Source organism: Ornithorhynchus anatinus, chromosome X1 (assembly GCF_004115215.2).
Source record: "Ornithorhynchus anatinus isolate Pmale09 chromosome X1, mOrnAna1.pri.v4, whole genome shotgun sequence".
In the NCBI taxonomy this organism is placed as follows: Eukaryota; Metazoa; Chordata; class Mammalia; order Monotremata; family Ornithorhynchidae; genus Ornithorhynchus; species Ornithorhynchus anatinus.
The window spans coordinates 55,004,189-55,028,312 of record NC_041749.1 but is presented as its reverse complement, the minus strand read 5'-3'; the positions used below and the strand labels follow the sequence as shown (position 1 = coordinate 55,028,312).

At 50.3% G+C, this 24,124-nt stretch overlaps 1 protein-coding gene across 3 annotated transcripts; it reads left to right on the top strand.

The window, feature by feature from the left end:
- The first annotated feature begins 741 nt into the window (after window positions 1-741).
- LOC103169223 (maestro heat-like repeat family member 5) lies at window positions 742-24,124 on the top strand. 3 transcript variants are annotated; one of them, XM_039910354.1, is made up of 12 exons: window positions 742-940; window positions 11,583-11,722; window positions 16,742-17,909; window positions 18,645-18,759; window positions 18,995-19,138; window positions 19,414-19,590; window positions 19,955-20,110; window positions 20,209-20,334; window positions 20,684-20,786; window positions 20,922-21,056; window positions 21,549-21,690; window positions 23,558-23,719. In XM_039910354.1, the coding sequence occupies exons 4-11, from the start codon at window positions 18,670-18,672 to the stop codon at window positions 21,608-21,610; spliced, it is 993 nt and encodes a 330-aa protein (XP_039766288.1). In that variant the 5' UTR covers window positions 742-940; window positions 11,583-11,722; window positions 16,742-17,909; window positions 18,645-18,669; the 3' UTR covers window positions 21,611-21,690; window positions 23,558-23,719. The 3 variants fall into 3 exon arrangements, with proteins under 3 accessions (XP_039766288.1, XP_039766286.1, XP_039766287.1); XM_039910352.1 differs by lacking the exon at window positions 21,549-21,690 and having other exon boundaries at window positions 23,558-24,124; XM_039910353.1 differs by lacking the exons at window positions 11,583-11,722; window positions 21,549-21,690 and having other exon boundaries at window positions 23,558-24,124.

Below are 24,124 nucleotides of genomic sequence, written 5' to 3'. Positions count from 1 at the left end.
GCTCTCTTAAGTCTGTTCATTTCTATACGAAGGTCACGGAACCCTTTCATGCGATTGGGAGATCAGAGTCGTTTCTCTGACAAAAATCTGTAACACTCCTCACCTCTGCCAAACTAATTCTCTTCCCCTCTTCAAAGCCCTACCTAGAGCTCACCTCCTCTAGAGGCCTTCCCTGACTGAGTTTCGCCTTTTCCCTCTGCTCCCTCTGCTGCCCCTCTACGCTGCCCTTCATCTCCCCTCAGCTAAGCCCCCTTTTCCCCCCTTTCCCTCTGCTCCTCCCCCCTCCCTTCCCTTCCCCTCAGCACTGTGCTCGTCCGCTCAATTGTATATTCTACTTATTGCTATTGTTTTAATGAGATGTACATCCCCTTAATTCTTTTTATTGCTATTGTTTTTGTCTGTCTGTCTGTCTCCCCCGATTAGACTGTAGGCCCGTTAATGGGCAGGGACTGTCTCTACCTGTTCCGATTTGTACATTCCAAGCACTTAGTACAGTGCACATAGTAAGCGCTCAATAAATACTATTGAATGAATTAATGAATAGTTGGGGCCTTGGGAATGAAGAGGCCAGTGTTTAGGGGAACCCTGAGGAGATGGTTGAATTGTCTTGGGGGTTTGGGAGTGAAAAGGCTAGTGAACAGAATTAAACAGCCTGAATTGGTGTGAATGTAGAAGAAAGTAGGGGATGGGTAGGTGTGAAGGCAGGAGCCGTTGAACTGTAAAAACGTATGAAGCTGGGTCTTTGTCACGTGGGGGTAAGACAGACACACCCTGTTCAGACTTCAGGAAAAGAGGGAAGAAACAGAGAAAAAGGCCACTTCACGGCCACGGCAGATCAAAAACGAGGTGTCCTATGAAATCCTGGCGTCCAGGCAGACGGTTGGCAGGGGTTCCGATGCCTGAGGCCACTAGGGAGAGAGATCTCGGCGTCCTCGGGCAGGTCTGTATTCCAGGCGACGGTTGATGGTCCGCGTTGGTTTGTGGCCCCTCGGCGGAGAGATCTCAATGTCCTCAGGCAGGTCTCTGTCCTTGGTGACAGTTGATGGCCCTTGCTGGTTTATGGCCCCTAGAAGGAGACATCTCAGCGTGCTGGGTCAGGTCCTTATCCCAGGCGTGGTTGATGGCCCACGCCGCTTTGTAGCCTCTCGGAGGAGAGTTCTCGAGTCCTCCGGAAGGTCTCTGTCCCAAGTGGTGGTTGATTGTCCGCACCCTTCGACGGAGAGATCTCAGCGACCTGGGGCAGGTCTTTATTCCGGGTGGTGGTTGATGGTCCGTGCCATTTTATGGCTCCTCGGCAGAGAGATCTCAGCATCCTCAGGCCGATGGTCGGTGCCCGGGAGGTAGTTGATGGACTATGCCGGTTTGTGGCCTCTTGGCCCCAAGACCTAGCTCTGGCCCTCGTCCTCACCGGTTTCCTATTCTCCCTCAGCCTGGCAGCACTAAAAACAAGCCCTGTCCATCATTGTCTTAGGGGCTTCTTCTGTGGGAGCTGAGAAATGTACTTTTCTTGGTCGAGGGGTCGTTCAATTTCAATTTCTGATAAGGGGGTGGCAAAAAGCACGTGAGACGCCTGGAGGCCCTTGCCCTGTCAGCAGTACCCCCCCCTTATACTACACTCCGGGAACCTGGGAGAAGTCCTGCCCTCCCCTCGCCCCACCCGCCAACTTCCCCTCCCAAGGCTGTGGAGACGGTAAGGGGCTCAGTGTGAGAGCTTGAGAGAAGAGAAAGGAAAGGGGAAGACCCGTCAATCGATGGTATTTATTGAGCGCTTACTATATGCAGAGCACTGTACTAAACGCTTGGGAGAGCACAGTCCATCAGAATGAGCAGACTCGTTTCCCTGCCCATAACCATCAACCATCTGTCCATCCTCTTCCCAGAGGGACTATTCCCGGTTGGTTTCCATGTCCAGCCCCCGAAGGCAGGGAGGATGAGCTGAGAGGGGCCTTCCCTGGGCTCTGGCACAACTGGGGCGGAGTCCGGGAAGGATTAAAAGGAGAATGAAGGAGGAAAGGAAGACGGAGGAGGACGAACAGAACGGGGGGGGGGGGGGGGGGTTCTACGGTTGGGACTCACTCTGGGATTAGGAATTTCACGTCTTCGTCGGAGAGCTATAGCCTTTCCAGACTGATGGTGATGATGTATACTGAAAAATGTCTATCTGACCTTTTGGAAGTGGAGAACCAGAGAGGTGGGTGTCAGAGAGTGGAAGAATCCAGGACCAGGGACCCAAAGAGGACGGGGACTGTGGAGGATGGGGAGACTCACTTTGTGCACTGTTAGGGGGCTCATTCTTAATATGCAGCAGGACTGGGAGGAGGCAGCAGATCAGCTCTGCAGCAGTAGGCAGGATTCTTCCTCCATCGCCGAGCCGCTAGCCTGCATCTGGGGTCTCTGTGAGGCTGGAGAAAAACCTCTGCTGGAGTGTGGGAAGGGCAGGAGATGGGAACAGGGCAGGTCCCTGTCCCAGGCGGTGATTGATGGTACCCGCTGGTTTGTGGCCCCTCGGTGGAAGAGATCTCAGCGTCCTTGGGGAGGTCTCTGTCCCAGGTGGTAGTTTATTGTCCGCACTGGTTTGTGGCCTCTTGGTCCTCACACCTGGCTCAGACCCTCGTCCTCAACGGTTTCCTCTTCTCCCTCAGGCTGGGATCACTAAGAACAACCCCACCGTCATTCTCATCCTGTCTCCTCACATGGAAGCTGAGAAATGTGCTGATCTCGTTCTTACCACTTGTCGTCATGGCTTACTCTGGATCAAGCCACGGCTGCAGTCTGGGGTGTGTGATCAACCCCGTGGCCATGTAATGGTGGCCATGTAAACAGTGGTTATTCCCAACACTTCATGTAACCATCTGCAATAGAGTAGCTCAGGTCCACATGCAGTCCACTGCTTGGCATCCTTGGGAGTGGATATCCTCCTTCCTGGGGAACTTTGATATATGAATTTTCCTTGCTTGCTTTGTAATTCTGTCTTGCTTTGTCCTATTTTATCTATGCTGCTGTTGCAGTATACAATGTGGATGCCTGGACGTGAAAACGCTCACTCTTTGTGCCTGCTCATTGGCGAAGTGCCAGGGAAGGAGTGTAAGGGGGATACAATGGAAGAATAGTGTGGAAGGGAGGAAATGAGCCACGGAGCTCCCACCTGCCTGGCACTGTGTCTCCCCCTCTGCCTTTCCAGATATGGCATTGATTATAGTACTGTCAAGAGCCCCACTAGGCCACAGGATGGGATGTCAGACTAGGAATGTAGGCGCCGACTTTGCGCAAGAAAATATACAAGGAGGGCTTTGCGAAGCTCGTTGAGCTTGTCCTCCCATGCAGCTGACACTGGATTTGCCCTGCAAAACCGGATGGCTCTGGACATGCTCCTGATCCCCAAGGGGGCACCCGCACCTTTCATTAGCACAGAATGCTAAACCTCTAACCCAGACAACACCTGTAACCTGGTCAAGGCACAGGAGACCTGATCCCATGTGTCTACAGGACTCGGGAAAGACCGAATAGACTCCGAGAGACTGGAAGGATTTGGGGCATTCTTTTCCCCATAGTTCTCCAGTGTGGGAGGATGGCCCTGGCATATTTTGATTTTCCTCTCTCAAATCATGGCTGTAATTGTTTGTTCTCTTTTGTTCTCAAGTTTTCTGTACACCTGATTTCACACTGCTGCTCACCAAAGATCCTCATGAACATGCTCATTCTAGAGCAACACTGGAGCTGGCCATTTCGATGTCTTTGGCCAGGTGGTGGAGTGTGAGACCGGCCTGGGATATGCTCAGAGTTGCCTGACCAGAGCGAGCCAAACTGACTCCATTTTGGAAATTCCTCTGTTATCTGGGAATTGTTACATGCTCTGAGTTGTTTATGTATGGATAATGAAGCTTGCAAATTTGGCTCAAAGTTACACTTAACAGGGACTTAAATATCTCACCAAAATTCTCCAAAACTTTCCCCACTTGCCATTTCCACACAAAAAAAGTTTCTGTGTAGGTTAGGGTCCATGTGGAAGAGGATCGATGTTATGTGTTAGAGGCAGATAATCTTTTCCAAAACATGGTGGTAATATGGTTTGCTCGCCCAGTTGGTCAGGGAAATATGAACTTCCAGCTGCCACTTCCATGGCCATCCCCATAAAAGCCATGTACACCTGGGCTAACAGCTGCTCCTTGCAACCCGGAGGGGATGTTAGAACAGCCCGGAGTGTGCTTGGCTTACCTGGGAATGCCCGGCCTGAGGATCCATAAAGGACCCCCTGATCATTAGAGAGGAAAAAAACTGTCCATCTAGGATAGAGGTTGGTGCATGCACGCAAACCCCCCATGGTAGGGCAAGACATTGGGTCCCTAGGGGATGTAATACTTTTTGTTTGAGGTTCGGGTATGTTTTGTGCAATGGATCCATAGCATTCATAGGTTTGTGCGGTAAAGCCATAGCTTTTTCACAGGTGTATGCATTAAAGCCAAAGCGTTTTCGTAGGTTTACGCATTAAAACCTTAGTTTTCATAGCCAAACTCAGTGTGTCCATTTGTTTCATTCTTCTGTGCCTGGATCTGAGTGTCCACGGACGAACCCCCTCCTTCGGGATATATCAGTTGCCCACCAATATTTTGAGGCTGCTGATCCAGGAGGGCAGACCAACAGCTCCTCCCGCAACAGAGCAGGGAAGCCAGAAGGGGGAATCCTGAGGGCCCGACCAATGGACGGGCTGGTGGAGACCTTTTATCCGGTGATGCTCGTGCTGTTTTAGCCCGAATTCGGACCAATCATCTCACGGTAGGAGAAATCTCAAAGCCTCTGGGGTGAGGGCGTAATCTCGTTGCTCTTGGATGAGGGTTAACGGTGTTCGAAATCTCATGTCATATAATTAATTAATGAAGGTATTTACCAAGTGCTTCCTCTAGATGATAAGCTAGTTATGGCAGGGAACGTATCTGCTAATTCTGTTCTATTGTAGTCTCCCAAGTGCTTGGTACAGTGCTCTGCCTATAGTAATACCTCAATATATACGATTGATTGATTGATTATGTACCAAGCACTGTACCAAGTATTGAGGTAGATGCTAGACAGTTAGGTTGGATTCTAATCCTGGCTCCGCCACATGTCTGCTGTGTGATATTTGGCAAGTCACTTGCTTCTCTGGGACTCAATTATCTCATCTGCAAAAAGGAGATTAAGAATGTGAGCCCCATGGGGAAACGAGACTGGGTTCAACCTGGTGACATATTTATTCCCACCCTGGGAACAGTGCTTGGCACTTTTTAAGGGTTCAACAAGTACCCTTATTATTATTACAAAATCACCACGGTGGATCAAGATGGCAGAAGAGCAATCTGTGTGCGGGGGATGTGGACTCTGGAGGAGGCCGAGGGCTGTTGATGAATCAACGTCTGCATTTTCTTCCCATGCTTAGCACTGGGCTTCACCTGTCCCAGGGCTGCTTAAATGTTTCTGATTGATTGATTGACTGATCAGGTCTGCAAAGGGGAAGTAACCCATTACTTTATGGTTTGGATCCCCAGGACATCACCAAGAAAGGAGACTTTTGTAACAGACACTTTTAAATATGTGGATGGAAGAAATAACAATCAATCAGTGGTATTTAACAAGTGCTTACGGTATGCAGAACACTGTATTAGGCACAATATGTTGTGCGCTGAGGATGATACAGAATCATTGGTTTGGATACAATCTCTGACCCACGTGGGGCTCATGGTCTTGATCCCCAAGTGAAGTGATTTGCCGAAGTACACACAGCAGACATGTGGTGAAGCCAGGATTAGAACCCAATACCTTCCGACTCCCAGCCCTAGGCTCTATCTGACAGGTCATGCTGCCTTTTTTCCTTTTTAATGATATCTGCTAAGCACTTGGTATGAGCCAGTCAGTGTACTAAGCACTGGGGAAGATACAAGCTAATCAGGTTGGACACAATCCCTGTCCCACTTAGGGGCTCACACAACAGACAAGCAGCAGAGCTGGGATTCATTCATTCATTCAATAGTATTTATTGAGTGCTTACTATGTTCAGAGCACTGTACTAAGCGCTTGGAATGTACAATTTGTCAACAGAGACAATCCCTGCCCATTGATGGGCTTACAGTCTAATTGGGGGAGACATTTAGACAAAAACAAGACAACTTATTCACAATAAACAGAATCAAAGGATGAGAACCCACATCCATCTGACTCCCAGTCCCATGCTTGACATAATATGATAGACCTGGTAGACATGTTTCCCTATGCACAGAACACAATCAGTCAGGAGATGAGACAAGATACAGATAAGCAGCATGGCTTAGTGAATAAAGCACAGGCTCCAAACAAGATACATATAAGCACAATGGCCTGGTGGATAAAGCACAGGCTTAGGAGCCAGAGGGCCTGGGTGCTAATCCCAGCTCCACCACTTGCCTGCTGGGTGATCTTGGGTAAGTGAATTCACTTTTATAGGCCTCAGTTTCCTCAACTGTAAAATGGGGATTCTTATGGGACATGGCTGTAATTGGCCTGATTAACCTGTATATACCCTAGTGCTTCACACAAAGTAAGTGTTTAACAAATGCCATAAAATACAGTTTGTCTCTTTTACATGTAAAAAGAGAAACAGGTGTTCAAATATATATTTTTTACGGTATTTGTTAGGCCCTTAATTAATTCATTCAATCATATTTATTAAGTGCTTACTATGTGCAGGGGGCTGTACTAAGCACTTAGTAAGAACAATGCAACAATAAACAGTGACAATCCCTGTCCTATGTGCCAGGCATTGTTGTATGCATTGAGGTAGATACAAGCTAATCAAGTTGGACACAGTTTATGTCTCACATAGGCTCACAGTCTTAATACTTATTTTACAGATGAGGGACCTGAGGCACAGGGAAGTGAAGCGACTGCCTCAGATCACACAGCAGACAAGCGATGGAACTGGGATTAGAACCCAGGTCCTTCTGACTAGGCCCCGGGATCTTTCCACTAGAACACACTGCCTCCCAAAATATTACTTAAGAATGTGACACAGAATATTTTCACTGGTATGAAAAAAAGCTGCTAAATGACACAAGTCTGTCTCTTAATTGTTGCCAAGTAGCCCTCCACTGACCACTAGGTTGACCAGAGCGTGGGGGTCCCCTGAGGCCACCTGATAATCAGGGAAGCCTCCTTGACCTGCCTGTCCTTGATCTGGTCATGTAGGGGATGGCAATGTGGGGTGACCAAATTCCCCTATCCAAACTCCAGCCTCACCCAGAGTCCTTTACAAGAGTTGGGGCCTGAGGACAAGGCTGTGATAACCTGAGCCGGCCTGGAAATGTCATCCCCACCATGAACTCTTGGAGATGTCAACATCAAAAGGAACTGGGAGGCATCAATTCACTAATTCATTCATTCATTCATTCAATTGTATTTATTGAGCACTTACTGGGTGCAGAGCACTGTACTTAACACTTGTAAAGTACAATTCAGCAACAAAGAGAGACAATCCCTGCCCACCACCGGCTTAGAGTCTAGAAGTGGGGAGACAGACATCAAAACAAGTAAACAGGCATCAATAGTATCAGTGTGGCCTAATGGCAAAAGGATGGCTCTGCTCCTCAGAAGACCATACTTTATCACTCAATCAATCATATTCATTGTGCATTTACTGTGTGTACAGCAATGTTGTAAGTGTTCGGGAGAGTATAATACAACAGTCAGTGGACACATTCCCTGCCCACAACAAGCTCACAGTGGGAGTCTTCTTCAAATACCGTTGTTTCCCATCCATAGCGACTCCATGGACACACCAAATGTCTCATCTTCTGTCATCAAGTTGTTCCAGTATGCGTATCTATAGAGTTTTCTTGGTAAAGATACGGAAGTGGTTTACCATTTCCTTCTTCCACGCAGTAAAAACTTGAGTCTCTGCTGTTGTCTTTGATTGATGAATTGATCACTTGATCATCTGCCTTTGATTCTTGCTGCTGCTGCCCAGCACAGGTGAATCAACTTTGTCTGACACTTTGGCTTAGACCTTTCCATTATGGGTAACCTTAGTTGGCATAGCTCCAAGCTTCATCAGCTAGAGGAGGAGACATAAATAATAAATTCATAAATATTTTAATAATTATTAATAGAGATAAATAATCTAAGTGCAGCCAGGTGCCTGCTGTGTGACCTTTGGCAAGTCACTTAAACTCTCTGCACCTCAGTTTCCTCATCTGTGAAATAATAATGATAATCATAATATTAATAATTGTGGCATTCACCAAGGGCTTACTATGTGACAAGCACAGTACTAAGCACTGGGGTCTTGTCTTGTGCTGTCAAGTCGTCTCTAACCCATAGCGACACCATGAACACATTTCTCCCAGAAAGTCCCACCTCCATCTACAAATTAATTCATTCAATAGTATTTATTGAGCGCTTACTATGTGCAGCGCACTGTACTAAGTGTTTGGAATGTATAAATCACTAACAGATAGAGACAGTCTCTGCCCGTTGACGGGCTTACAAATTGTTCTGGTAGCTTATGTAGATACAAGATAATCGGGTTGGACACAATCCTTGTCCCACATGGAGCTTGTAGTCTTAATACCCATTTTAAAGATGAGGCCCAGAGAAGTGAATTGACTTGTCCAAGGTCATGCAGTTGACAAGTGGCAAAGCTCAGGATTAGAACCCAGATCTTTCTGACTCCCTGACCCACGCTGTATCCACTAGGCCATGTGAAATGGGGAGAGTGTGCAGTAACTTCTCCCTTTTAGGCCATGAGCTGCGAATGGGATAGGACTGTGTCTGATTGGATTACCTTGTACCTACTCTAATACTTGACACATACTGAGCACTTAGTAAATACAATTATCATTTGAAGGAGTTGTTAGGAGAAAATCTCCTCCCAGAGGGCTCCACCACTTGTCTGTCCTGTCCCCTTGGGGAAGTCACTTCCCTTCTCTAGGCCTCGGTTACCACAATAGCAAAATGGGGATTAAGATTGTGAGTGCTATGTGGGACAGGGACTGTGTCCAACCTGATTAACTTGTATTTACCCCAGCACTTAGTACAGTGCCTGGCACATAATAAATGCTTAACAAATGCATGATTACTGGTATTATTATTGCATTCCCCTCCATAGCAAAGAACCCGAGCCCCCCTTACACCCCAAAAGGACCCTCTCCACCAGTTATCCCAATGTTGAGCAGACTTAATCCAGATTGAATGATTTTGTTATTTTCTACACTACTAACTCTGGGTCCTCCTCTTCCATGACATGGTTGAGGGGTCATGGATTTTTCTGAGTCCTTCTCTTTTCTTCTCTTAGAGACAGGCTGCAGGGAGCTTGAAGGGTGAATGGGTGTTCCCCAACCTTGACCTTGACCTTGACCTCTATGAGGGACCCTTGTTACCTGAGAGAGAAACAATTCCGGCCCCCCTGCTTTAGCTCAGTCCAACTTCTCAAACTATTGGGTTGGAAATACAATGAGTACAGCTAGAGACTCCATTCTTTCAATTAAACAGTGGTATTCATTTACAATAATAGCAGTAATAATAATACAGAAACACTCTGGGCATGTCACCCCTCGCCTCAAAAATCTCTAGTGGTTACTTATTAAACTTCATATGAAGCAAAAACTCCTCACTACTGGCTTCAAAGCTCTCCATCACTTTGCCCCTCCTACCTCACCTCCCTTCTCTCCTTCTACAGCCCAGCCCACACACTCTGCTCCTCTACTGCTAACCGCTTCGTGCCTCGTTCTTGCCTGTCCCACCATCAACCCCTGACCCATGTCCTACCTCTGGCCTGGAATGTCCTCCCTTCTCACATCCGCCAAACTAGGTCTCTTCCCCCCCTTCAAAGCTCCAGGAGGTCTTCTCAGACTGAACCCCCCTTTCCCTCTGCTCCCTCTTCCCCTCCCCATCACCCCTACTCCCTCCTTCTGCTCTACCCCCTTCCCTGCCCCACAGCACTTGTGTATATTTGTGCATATTTATTATTATATTAGTTTTATTAATGATGTGTGCATATCTATAATTCTATTTATTTTGATGCTATTGATGCCTGTCTGTTTGTTTTGTTTTGTTGTCTGTCTCCCCCTTCTAGACAGTGAGCCTGTTGTTGGGTAGGGATTCTCTCTATCTGTTGCCGAATTGCACTTTCCAAGCACTTAGTAAAGTGTGCTCTGCACACTGTAAGCCCTCAATAACTATGATTGAATGAATAAATGAATGAATAATAATAACAATAGTAATAACTGTGGTATTTGGTAAGCGCTTACTATGTGCCAGGCACTGTACTAAGCACTGGCGTGCATGCAAGCAAATTAGGTTGGACACAGCTGCTGCCTATGTTTCACAGTCTTAATCTATCAAACATATTTACTGAGTGTTTACTATGTGCAGAGCACTGTCCTAAATTCTTGAGAGAGTACAGTGCAACAGAAAGCAGACAGATTCCCTGCCCATAGTGATTTTACTGCCTAGGGGTTGTAATCTCCATTTTACAGATGAGGGAACTGAGGCCAAGAGAAGAAAAGTGACTTGCTCAAGCTCACACGGGAGACACATGACAGAACCATGATTAGAAACCATGCTGCTTCTCAATAGCACTTAGCTATATGCACTTACTAGAAGCTATGAGCTATGAGTAACAAGTCACTTTAACTCTGTGCCTCAGTTACTTCATCTGTAAAATGGGGGTTGAGACTGTGAGCCCCTTATGGGACAGGGCCTGTGTCCAACCCAATTTGCTTGTATCCATCCCAGTGCTTAGTACAGTGCCCAGCACAGAGTGTTTCACAAATACCACAATTATATTGTTATTATTACTTTGTGCAGAGCACTGTATTGAGTCCTTGGAAAAGTCCAGTACAACAGAATTAGCAGACAGGCTCCCTGCCCATAATGAGTTTACAGGCTGGCGAACTCGAGCAGTGGCATTGGCCTAGTGGCAAGAGCACGGGTTTGGAAGTCAGAGGATGTGGGTTCTAGTCCTGGCTCTGCCACTCGTTTGCTGTGACCTTGGGCAAGTCACTAAGCCCCATGTGGACAGTAACTTTGTTCAACCTGATTATTTTGTATCCAAAAGGAAAATGCTTGGCACATAGTAAATACATAACAAATACCATGATTATGATTGTGATTAAAGGACTGGCTGTGTTCTGGGAAGGCTCCTCATTTCAGGGAGCCAAGGGGCCCTGTCCCCAACCCAAACTGCCCAGTAGAGACTGGGCAAGTTCTAACCGGTGTCCTTATGGGAGGTGAGGGGTGGGGCAGGGAGTACAGAGGAAAGAGCAGAGGGGAAAAAGGCACAGGGCACAGGGCACAGGGCATAGGGACGAAGACTGGGGGGGTGGAGGGAGTCAGGACGGGGTCAGGAGTTGAGGGTCGAGCAGAAGCAGGGGGTGAGGAGCAGGAGAAGGGAGGAGGCAAGGGAGAGGGGAAAAGGTGAGGGCAGCAGCAGTTATGGGAGGGGCTGAAGGTACCTCCCCCATTCCTAGTTTGTAAGGGAAGGGGAGGCCAAGTCGGGGGACTGGGAGAGATAGGTGCCCCATGCCAGCAGCCTCACTCAACCCCCTTTCTGTCTCCCTCTCTTTCAACTCTTCCTACAGCTCCAGGATAATTTTCCCGGTGAGTGAGGCTTCTAGTAAGGGACTCTCCCTGGAATGGGCCTGAAAGCTTTTTGCCCACTTTGCTCGTGTCACTCCAGCCCCCGTGGAGACAGAAGTCAAGGAGGAAGTGATGAGCAATGGTGAGGAGCCTGTGACATTGTAGTGGATGGAGCATAGGACTGGGATGCAGAAGGACCTGGGTTCTGATCCCAGCTCCACCCCTTGTCTGCTGGGTGATCTTGGGCAAGTCAGTTCACTTCTCCGTGCCTCAGTTACCTCATCTGGAAAACAGGGATTGATTGCAAGACCCATGTGGGACATGGACTGTGTCCAACAAAATCACCTTCTGTGTACCGTAGCGCTTAGTAGAGTGCCTGGCACAGAGTAAGAGTTTAACAAGTAGCATTAACATCGTTTTTAAAAGGGGATGGAGGGTGAGGTGTGGAGGCGAGGGCGGGGGGCAGGAGGCAGCCTGACCTCAGGGTGCCCTGGAGCCAGCAGGGTATTTTGGGGTGGAAAGTGGGGGCAGGGGGAAGCAGAGGCCCAGCTCTCTGAGCGAATTTTCACTATGGGGTTTCTCCTTCCTTCCCAGAGCGGTGTTTTGAGCTCATGCTCAGTGAGCTCCATGGATTCCAGGTCCAAGGTGATCTGGTGGTAAAAGCCAACACTCCCTGGGCCTGATCTTTCCTCTGGGCCTGGGCCCTCTAGGGCCGGTGGTGTGAGCCTGGGGGTTGGGGGGAAGGGAAAGGTCTGCTGGAGGGGCTGCTGTCATGTGAGGTGGGGAGTGGGGAGGGGATAGACTATGAGCCTGGGAGACAGAGCATCATGGGTTCTAATCCTGGCTCTGCCACTTGTCTTCTATGGGACCTTGGGCAAGTCACTTCACTTCCCCGGGGCCTCAGTTCTCTCATCTGGAAAATTGATTGAGACTGTGAAGCCCAGGTAGGACAGAGACTATGTCTAACCCGATTGCTTGTATGCACCCCAGCACAGTGAGGAATCTCACCCTGAAAGTTCTGATTGGTTTGAGAAGCTCTAACTTGACCAGGGTGGGTCACGCAGTGCGGATACTCTCCGTCCTGACGCAGGTGCCCAAAGCCTTAGATAATCAGCTAATAATAATAATGTTGGTATTTGTTAAGTGCTTACTATGTGCAGAGCACTGTTCTAAGCGCTGGGGTAGACATAGGGGAATCAGGTTGTCCCACATGGGGCTCACAGTCTTAATCCCCATTTTACAGATGAGGTAACTGAGGCACAGAGAAGTTAAGTGACTTGCCCACAGTCACACAGCTGACAAGTGGCAGAGCTGGGATTCGAACTCATGACCTCTGACTCCAAAGCCCGTGCTTTTTCCACAGAGCCATGCTGCTTCTCTTCCACTGAGCCACGCTGCTTCTCTGGAGGAACCTCTGGGGGGCTGGGGGAGGAGGCTGAGTAGGGAGGGCCTGGGAAAGGGATTGACCTTTGGACTCAGGCAACTAGTGGGGGGGGGGGGGGGTCACAGACCAACTGAGATACACAAGGCAGTGATGTGACTCAAGTCACAGAGAGATGCAGAGTGGCCTAGTGCAAAGAGTATGGGCCTGAGAAGCAGGAGGACCTGGGTTCTAATACTGACTGACACATTTCTGCCATGTAATCTTGGTGAGTCACTCTACTTCTCTGTGCCTTAGTTACCTCATCTGGAAAATGGGGGTTAAGACTGAGCCCTTTGTGGGACAGGTACTGCATTAAGTACACCAGCATTAAGTTTAGTGCCTGGCACCTGGAAAGTGCTTAACAAATACCATAAACAAACAATTACAGCCTGATTGTAGTGAGGGCCTCTGATGTAAGCCAGCACATTGATGGATGATATTTATTGAGCACTTACTGCATACTAAGCACTTGGGAGAGTACTGTATTACAGTTCCTGTCCACAAGGAGCTTACAGTCCAGAGGGGGAGATGGACATTATGGCAAATAATTAATTTGGGGATGCCGTATGGTTTCTTGGCCTTGGGGCTCTCTGCCACGTCACCTCCCTCACTAGTCTAAAGTCCAGATTGGGTGATCATCTGTCCCCTCAGGGAAGAACTCCACTGGCTACCTCCCCATTTCCCCAAAGGTGGGGCTGTAGGAGGTAATTGTGCTAGACAAGAAAGCTCCTGGATCTTTGCTTTAATGCAAATCCTTTGTTAAACCCATTTTGCCTTTTATGCTTGCTTGCCCATTGGGCTGAGGATTTTCCAGACAGGAAGTGATGTGTAGGAAGTCATTGTCTCAAGTCATTGACTTCAATCTGACATGACTAAATTTGAAATCCACGGTCTACCGCTATAAAGGGTACCATCCTTGCAAAAAGAAACTCAATATAAAACGGAATGCTAAAAATCACGGAAATTTCTTGGAAGATTGGCCCAGGAAGCCCTTAACCTTGGCATTATCCTTGTCTTCACTCTCTTGTTCCACCCACATGATCGAGTCACCACTAAATCCTGTCAGTTCTACCTTCACCACATCACCAAAATCTGCCTCTTCCTCTCTGTCCAATCTGCTACCACATTAATGCAAGCACTTGTTCTATCCTGCCTTGATTATTATATTAGTCTCCTTGCTGACCTCTCTGCCTCCTGTCCCTCCTCACTCCAATCCAAACTCATGGTTGCCCATCCACCTCTGCATCCAACAAAAACTCCTCACCACTGGGTTTAAAGCACTTCATCACTTTGCCCCCTCCTACCTCACCTCACTACTCTCCTACTACAACCCAACCCACACATTTCGTTCCTCTAACGCTAACCTTCTCACTGTACCTTGATCACTTCTATCTCATTGCCGACTTCTTGCCCACATCCTGCCTCTTTCCTGGAATGCCCTCCCTCCTCATATCAGACAGTTGATTTCTCTCCCGTACTTCAAAACCTAATCAAAGGCATATCTCCTCCAAGAAGCCTACCCTGGCTAAGCCCACCTCTCCTCTTCTCCCACTCCTTTCTGCGCCAATCCTTCTTGCTCCTTCCTCCATCTTCCCTCCCATCCCCACACATGTATGTATCTGTGCACATCTGTAAATTATTTATTTATTTATTTGTATTAATGTCTCTCTCCCCGTCTAGACTGAACTCGTGGGAAGGAATGTGTCTGTTTGCATACTGTACTCTCCCCAGCACTTAGTAAAGTGTTTTGCATACCATAAGCACTCAATAAATGCAAATGAATGAATGATGAATGAATACGGATCAATAACTAAAAGGGACCTTTCCCATTCCACAATAACATATCAGTTCTCCTAATCTGTCATCGCCACAAAACTGGCACATTTTATTTGAAATGATAATTTTTCCAGAGATAGAAACCAAAAGATTAGGTATTCTGAGACCCAAATTTACCTAATTTTTCATCTTCTAGTGGGTCTGTCACATTTAATGATTTCCTTGGTGCACAGCATAACTTTCTATGGTTATGGTTCTGCAGTTGAAATGTGGGAATTCATTCATTCATTCATTCATTCGTATTTATTGAGTGCTTACTATGTGCAGAGCACTGTACTAAGTGCTTGGAATGTACAGTTTGACAACAGATAGAGACAATCCCTGCCCAATGATGGGCTCACAGTCTAATTGGGGGAGACAGATGGCAGAGCAAAACAGAATGAAACAAAAACAAGACAACATTATCATGATAAATAGAATCAAGGGGATGTACACCTCATTAACAAAATAAATACGGTAATAAATAATATATACAAATGAGCACAGTGCTGAGGGAAAGGGAAGAGAGAAGGGGGAGGAACAGAGGATGGAGTGGGGAGGAGAGGGGAGGGGGAGCAGAGGGAAAGGGGGCTCAGCTGAGGGGAGGTGAAGGGGGAGGGGGGAGGAGCAGAGGGTGGAGGGGGAGCAGAGGGAAAAGGGGGTAGCTCAGTCTGTGAAGGCCTCTTGGAGGAGGTGAGCTCTCAGCAGGGCTTTGAAGAGGGGAAGATAGTTTGGCGGACGTGAGGAGGGAGGGCATTCCAGGACAGCAGTAGGATGAAGCCAGAGGTCGACAGCGGGATGGGCGTGAATGGGGGCCAGTGAGGAGGTGAGTGGCAGAGGAGCGGAGTATACGGGGTGGGCAGTAGAAAGAGAGAAGGGAGGTGAGGTAGGAGGGAGAAAGGTGATGGAGAGCTTTGCACACAAAATAGTCTTCAAAATAGCCAATCCTGATTTATGATTGGTTTTGCCCATATCAAAAAACATTACATGGGAATCACTATGGGAATAAGGCTCTTAAAGTCTAAAAAGTGGGAGTTATATAATTGGCAGTGAACAATAATAATCAAAGAACATGAAAAATCAGTCTGTCAATCATATTTGCTTCCTGTGTTTGGAGCACTGTACTAAGTGAATGGGACAGTACAGTACAGCAATAAATGGACCCATTCCCTGTCCACAATGAATTGACAGTCTAGAGAGGGGACACAGACATTAATAGAAAAAATGTCAGATATGGACATAAGCTCTGTGGGGCTGGCTGGGCAAATGAATTAAGGGAGAAAGTCGGGGTGATGGAGAAGGGAGTGGGAGAAGAAGAAAGAAGGGCTTAATCAGGGAAGGCTTCTTGGAGGAGATGTGCCTTCATTAAGTCTTTGAAGGAGCAGGGGAGTCATTGCCTGTTGGATCTGAAGAGGGAGGACATTCGAGGCCAGAAGCAGGACGTGGGTGAGAAGTCAGCAGCGGGATGGACGAGATCAAGGGACACTGAGTTCTTTGAGTACAGCGAGTACAGTGAGTAGGTTGGCATTAGAAGAGCGAAGTGTGTGGGCTGGGAGATAGAAGGGGGCAAGGTGGTTGTGTGTTTTAAAACTGATGGTAAGAAGTTTCCACTGGATGCTGAGGTGGATGGGCAACCACTGGGGTTCTTGAGGAGCGGGGGCTTCTCGGTCTCTCTTCCACGGCTTCTCCCTGTTTACTCTGCCAGCACTTCCGGTCCCCAGCACTGTGGACTGGAGTCAGATTAACAGTCGCGGGCTCATGAGGTGGTGGAGCCTTCTTTACTATGCTGCTTGGGGCCCAGACAGCCTGGGGTCATGGGGTTGGCCAGGGAGATGGCGGGGTGGGGGGAGGGGCTAGGGGAAAGGATGTCCAGTGGGGGAGCTGAGTTTGACTTCGTCCCTCTCTCTCTCCACTGACCTCCAGGCAGCTGACTTGGCAAGGAACGTGTATGAACGTCTCATCTCCTTTGGCCCCCTGGCTGGGAAGACCCTCCTCAAGGAAGCCCTGGCCCTGCTGGCTTGTCACCACACTCAGGCAACAGTGCAGGTCTTCCTCGAGCACTCAATATCCCTGAACTGGTAGGCCCTCCTCCTAACCCCCAGGCCAGGATGGAGAGGCCCCAGCCGGGACAGACCCAGGGGGAGTGACTCCATATCCCTCCTGGGTGGGAACCTAGTGCAGACTTGGGGAGGGCTGAAGTCTGGGGGTCTCAGCTCTACTCGATCTCTCCCTGGTCCAGGGAAGGGGGATGCTGGTAGGTAGGAGGTGGGGACAGTCCCAGGACCCGGAGGCTGCAATCCAGCATTCCTGCAACCCTTTGGTCCCTGCTGGGGCAGGATCCGGGGCTGTTGCGGGAAAGAGGTGGGAAAGGTTGAGTTCGGATTGTGGGTCCACAGGCAGGTCCTTGACGTGTGGAAATCTGTGGGGGTGAATACTTCCATCGCCTCCCGTGTGCTCTGGGAGCTGCTCTGTAAGGTGTTGGAACGATATGTACCTGAGGAGAGCAACTGTGTGCGGGACAGGCACACCTTGGGCTCCATCGCAGTGAGCCCCCACCTCGGCCCAGAAGAACAGAGCAAAGGGCAGGCCCGGCCCGGAGCCTAGAGCCCAATGCCCAGAGCCTGGAGCATGGACCCTGCCCTGTCACTGCTGGCTCTCTCTGACTGGTCCCCTGCTGGATGGGGAGGCTGCCCGGGGTGCTAGGGGTAGGGTTTGGGGTGGTCCTCGAGGGCCCATGGGCCCAAGGAACTAGATGTGGTGCCAAGCTGGGCTCTTTCCATCCCTGCCCAGGGCCTTGGCCCACAGTGGGACCTTGGGAGTGGGGTCAGAGGGAGCCGTGGGCAGAGGCAGAGTGGGCAGGGTGAGTCGGGGGGACTTCTAGCTGAGCCCATGTGCCAACTCACCAGGCTGTGAACACGCTGTATGAGCTTCTCTTTGTACAGGAGTACTCTGAGGCCGTGACCCAACTCTTCCCCCAGCTCTTCCTGGCCTTCATCATCCAGATACAGTATGTGCTGGAGCTGGGCCTGGCAGGGGAGCAGGTGCTCTTGGTCGTGGAGCCCACGGTGCCCTCCGCCCTCAGCCCCTGGAGGTGAGTGGCTGGGGGTGGAGGAGGGGCAGGGATGGAGGGTGGGACCCATGATGGAGATACTCCAAGTGCCAATAACTCCTCCCCAAAGCCCAGGCAGACCCTTCGGGAATCTGCATCGTGGCCGGGTTGCCAGGGGTCATGGGAGCCGGTTCGCTAGGAATGGCAAGAATGCCAGGGAACCCCGGCCTGTGTGGTCCCTGCTGGGTCAGGAATGGGGGGTTGGGTGGCTAGGAAGTGGTCAGTTCTCCTGTCTCCTACCTCTCAGGTAGGGGGTGCTTGTGACAGGAGAGAGCTTTTTTTTGGACATGCTCTAACTCGGCATGACTGACTGACTCCTGGTTGTCCCCTCCACGCCACTCCACCTCCCTCCCCACCCCTCCCCATCCCCATCCCTCATTGCTCTCAGGACGGCCCTGGAGGCTCTGAAGGGGCTTCTGTCCACCAGGGGATCTTGGCAGAGCTTCACGTCCATGGAGCTGCAGGGTGGTTGGCAACTCTTCTCATCCCTGAACACCTTCCAGGAGGCCCCGGAAGTGGGGTGTGTGTGTGTGGGTGTGTGTGTGTGTGTGTGTGTGTGTAGAGGCAGTGTCCTCCAGGAAATGGGGCTGGGAGAGCAGGTGGGAGCAGCCTCATGTCAACTGCCCTTCCCCAGGTCCTCCCTGAGCTCCTGTCCCCCTGCCCTGGGGCTTCCCAGACTCCTCTCTGAGCTCAGCCTGACGGTGCTCTTTCCCTCAGGACCCTCGTCCAGAGCAGATGCCTGATGGTAGCCGAGCTCCTGCAAACAGTGGCCAGCTCTTTGCTGGGGAAGGGCCCACAGGGCCGAAGGGTGGCCATGGGGCTGTTGGCCGAGGTAGGAAACAGTGCCGAGGGCCCTGTGGAGCCAGCCCAGGATGGCGGGGGGGCTGCCACTCCTAAATCCTGAGAAAGATGGTGGGGAGGGTCTGGAGGGGAGCAGGGAGAAACTGGTCCTCCCCACCACAACTTGGCACCCCTTGCCCCCTCTCTGTGAGTCCCAGCTCCCCTCCCTAAGGATCAAACCTCCCTTGCCCCCATGGTCCAGCCACATATACAGTTTCCCTTGGCAGTTGATCTGGACCCCTGCCCTGAAGAGTGTCCTGGACCCCAAGGTCGTCCAGCTCATCCTCCGGGACAGCCTGGAGGACCCTGACCCAGTGGTGCGGGTCATCAGCCTGCAGACCCTCACCAGCCTGCCCCTCAACCCTGACAAGGTCAGAGGCCCAGCCCCAGGGCCACCCCCGGATGGAGCAGAGCTGGGGGAACCCTAGCCCAGGAACCGGACACTCTTTGAGAACCGCCGCCACCCTTCCCTGCCCAGGGAGATTCCAAATGGAGCAAGGGGAGCGGGGTGGGACAGGACTCCCGGGCGCAGTCGGGCACGGCCCAAGGGTGGGGTTGCAGGGTGGAGACCCAGGATCGGGGGGCCAGGGGAGCCGCCTCGAGGCGGACCACCTCACCGTCGCCCTCTCTGCCCTCATCTCCTCAGGGGCCAATGATCCTGGCTCAGCTCCCCTTCATCCTGGAGGGCTTCTACCAGGAGGACCAGGAGGGGGTCCTAGCAGCCATGGACACGGCAACCCTCATCACTCTCAGCCTGGGTTCTCAGGGACTTGGCCACCTCAGGGAGGATATAGTCCTCATGCTGGGCCCATTCTTTGATGACGTGAGTCTGAGGGGCCTGGGGGGAAGATAGCAGGCACCATACATGCGGAGACTGGGACCTCCCAACCCTTTCCTGGGAACCGCTCCAGCTGTGCCAGAGCCCAGAGGGGGCTACTCCCACAGCCCCAGGACTTGGGGCATCGGCTGCCCTTCCCCAGCCCATCACCCCCACAGTACGCCACAGGGCTTCCCCCGGCCTGGCACTATGACCCCTCTGCTAGGTCTGCCCTCTCTCCCTTCTCTCCCCCTGCAGACCTCTCTCCCCGAGTTGTCCCTGCCCTGGGATCCCCAGGCCCTGCCCTGGTGCAACCAGCTCTCCTGCCAACTCCTGCCCCACACACACTACACCAGGGCTTTCTCCTCAGGAGAGACCCCCAAGTGAGGGCCGCAGCCCTGGAGCTGCTGGCAGTCTGGCCAGCGGCTGGGTGACTGAGGAGGAAGCCTGCCTGCAGCAGGAACTGATCCGCTGCCTCCTCCCAGTCCTGCTCCACAGGAAGCATGAGCATCCTACAGTGTGCAAAGTGAGTCTCCCCTACTCTCCACAGTCCCCATCCTCTCTAGGCCCTGGTCTGACTTCTTCTGTCCTCTGACACACACCCGTCTGGTTCTTCATTCCCAGAAAGCCAGATATACATTCTTCTGGCTGGCCCAGAGCATTGGCTGGAAATACACCTACATAGTCGGATGGAAGTTGAGTGGGGAAGAGAGGGAGTGCATGGCCTATGGTACCATCTGGCAGGCCTTGGTGAGTACCTCTGGGATGAGTGGGGGGTAGGAGGGGGCATCCTTGGGTCTAGGGCGGGAATTGTGTACTTGGATCCATCCTTGGGGGCTACATTAATCCATCAATGGTATTTATTGAGTAATTACTGTGTGCGGAGGACTGTACCGAGCACTTACAATAGAACAGTGCATAGACACGTTTCCTACCCACCATGACCTTACAGTCTAGAGGGGTTGATTTGGGAAAGGGACCAGGAGGAGACTGAGAGCCCAGTGCCCTGGGGTGGAACTAGGAGCTGGTGGTTGGGGTACATCCACAACGAGGTTGGGGTTGGGCTGGAGTCTCTCACTTTCCTTCTCTTCCTCCCCAGATGGAGAGCTTTGAGGACAGCCATCACATTGTCTTGTCCCAAGCTCTGGCGTATACCAACTGCCCCCAGCCAGATGTGAAATTTGCAGCCGTGCTCTTCCTCGGTGAGTGGGGAGAGGAGCATACTGGGGAAATTTAAAAAAACAACAAAAACCCCCCCGCCTCATGCTCTGACCCAGACCCTTTACTTGGCCAGACTTCAGGAGGGTCCCCTCTTGGCTCCTCTTTCCTGCCTCCAGGGGCTGGACATAGAAACCTACCGGCTGTTGTCCCTCTGGGAACCCGATGGATGGATGGATGGATGAGAGAACAAACAAGAAAATATCTGCTAAACCTGCTGCTCTCCGATGAAGACTTGGAATTCCTTTCCCAGAGTGAGTCCCAAATGTAGGCACTCTCTCTCTCTCTCTCTCTCTCACCATGCTCTGTGCTTCATCCTCTGTCTTCCTTTTCTCCCTCACTCATCTTTCTGAATGCTTGCCCTCTGGGCCTCTAGCAAGCTATTTTCCCCTAGATTGTCAGCTCATTATGGGCAGGTAGATGTGGCTGCTCATTCTATAGGACTGTATCTCCCAAGCGCTTAATACAGTGCTCTGCACCTGGTAAGCGCTCAATAAATCTGCCTTCCACTTTCCTCTGTCTCTTCTTTCAGGCTCTTCCGCTGGGTTCCTTAGCATCTCCGCAGCCCTGGATGGGTAGTGGTTGGAGGAAAGAATGAGGAGAAGGGAAGTTCTGGGGCCGAGGGAGGAAGGGGTGGGGAGCACAGCACTCCCCTCATGTTCACGGTATGATGCTCAAAGCGTGGGGGCTGCTGATAGGGCAAGGGATGCTCCACATCTCATATGCTTTTTACCATCCCAATTCAGAAATTCATTCTCTACAAAACGACCCCTCGACCAAGAATCCGCAGATTCCTGAGATCCCATGAGAGGAGGCTGGCAGAGAACGATGGCCTGTTCTTCTAAGGGACTCCAACCCATGGGAGAAGAAGCAGCCTAGGAGGATGAGGTGGCATCAGAACAGTCCTGGGACAGTGGGGGCTTCTGGGGGATATGCTGTTAGTTCAGGGCCCAAAAGAATGGGGAGGATCCAGGACCCAGGCAGCCAGGTGAAGGAAGGAGGCTCAGGGAGCCCAGCTCCACTCCAAGAAGCCCCACCTTTTCGTTTGGCTATCCCTGGGAGCAAGGAAGACCAAGCTGGAGGTGAACTCTATCCCCAGGACTCTGGGATGGTGGAAACTGGACTGAGCCAGAGGCAAAACCCTATCTCTTTTCCGGGCTGGGTCCGCTTTCTTTCAGCCAGTGGGGTGGTGGGGGCTGGGGGGGCTGAGACTGTAGCTCCATTGGAGTCTGGGGGTGGCCTGGGGAGGGGGAAACCCATCAGCCCTAGATGGCTCAGCCGCCAGGTTTTAGGGACTCTGTTCCTCAGGGCCCATGGCCATAGGCTAGGAGGGTAGATTTTTCCTATTGAGCACAGTGGGGTCCAGAGGGGGGAGGAAGTTCAAGCGGGTGGAGGATTGGGAGGTAGGGGAGGTGTAAGAGAGCCCCTAGGCCAGAAGGCTCTCAGAGCGGCTGGAAAGAAGGAGATTCATGAGGCAGAATGGGTGGGATTTGGACCTTTCCAACCTGGTTTAGGGGGGCCAGGGGATGGGGGAGAAAGATCAGATCTCACCTCAGAGGACTGCCGGAGGAGTGAGCAGCCAGGTTCCCGCAGGCAGGTTGAGCCTCTGGGAAGCAGGAATGAAGAGAACTTGGACTCATAAATCAAAAGTGGAAAATAGGATTTCAAAAAATTCAACTTTTTTTAAAAGGGGAAAACAATATGAATTTGACAACTTGTTTCAGAATAGTCAGCGATGCACTATGAGGAAAAATCACAGTTAAGTTCCATAATGATAGAAAAGCATAGATTTGGGCCAAAAAAATAGCAAAACACTTATCTGAATAACCAAATCACATAATACCATGCATCTTCTTGAGAACATCTGTACTAAAGAATAATTTATTTGCTCAAAAACACCTTTTCACTTAGCATCAATAGGCATTCAAATTTCTGTTATCATCCCTGAAAATGTCTTTCTGTTATTTCCCAAAGTGAGGGGAAAGAGAAAAACATCGAGCTGATATAGCCCTTCCTTCACAAAAGCCAATAGAGGAAAGCGAGGTGGCTTTGTTACGTTCTGCCTCAGAATTCAGCTCAGTCCACCCTACAATGCGTTTGGCAATCAAATCAATTGATTCCACCACTTTGACAGAGTGGGGCAGCCATGGCAGATTTGCCAGGAGGGTGTGAAAGTGAAGGCTTTGACCAATTAAGGCAACCATGTCAGTGTGTTTGGGGGCCACGAGAAGTCAGGTAACTGTGTTCTCTGTCTTACCAGAAAACCAGGAGCCCTGCTAGGGCACATGACTCCTGCCCCTCCCCTCTCACTTTATCCCCAACAAACCACATCCACAAGGTCAGGTCAACGAGTGGCCATTTTAATCTTGAACCGAATGGGTCAAAGCCATGTAAAGGTGTAACAATTTTAAATCAACTGGTGGGAAAAATTACTTTTGTGGGACCCAACAAATACCCTGGGATGAATAACTAGACTTTGGCATTTGAATTTCGGAGCCTCTTCAAACACACACGCACGTGCGCACACACACACACACACACACATCCCCAAACTGGGACATTGATGTAGTTGGGTCTGGAAAACATCTTCCAAATTTAACAAAGTCCAGTTACTTCCTTGGGCTTGTGCCATAGGTCTTGCCACTGCCTAGTAGCACTGTTGTTTTCCTTAGAAGACTTAGACTTGGGCCTCCTTCAGTTTTCTTTTTCTCTGGATTGATTTGGTTTCTGTCCTTGTTTCCTCCCCCTTTCCCAGGGTATGCCTGGCCCTCCAGGGTGACGTCCATGCTCCTGATTGACCAGCAAGTCTTTGATCTCCCGTGTGGAGCTCCTATCCCGCAGCATGAAGAAGGTCCAATTGGCCCTCAGGATGAACCTAGGTGGAGACAGGGTAGCGTGACCCTAGGGGCCTGGAACTGCAAAGATGATTATGTTGTGGTTAAATGGGGGTGGGAGGGCGAGGATGGCAGCTTCAGGACTGAAACAGGATGCACTCTTTACAGGTCTGTTCAGCAACTGATTGATTATATGAAGCATGAGGGAACAGTTGAAACTCAGCACTTCTCCATTGGTGAGGCTAAATTGGGTTGAAATTGAATTGGGATGCTTCAGAAATCATTTTTCCTCTAAAAGTTGATGAAACATAATTCCTCTGTTTTATGCAGTGCACTTGGTTAAATGGGGAAAATACCCACTTCTTGCCCCCAAAGTCACCCTCCACTGCCAAAATTGGCAAGAAAGCTGGCATTTTTCTTTTTCAAAATAGTTCTAAGTAAGACTATTGTTTAATCAGGGCGATTAAAACCTTACAGTGAGAAACGCT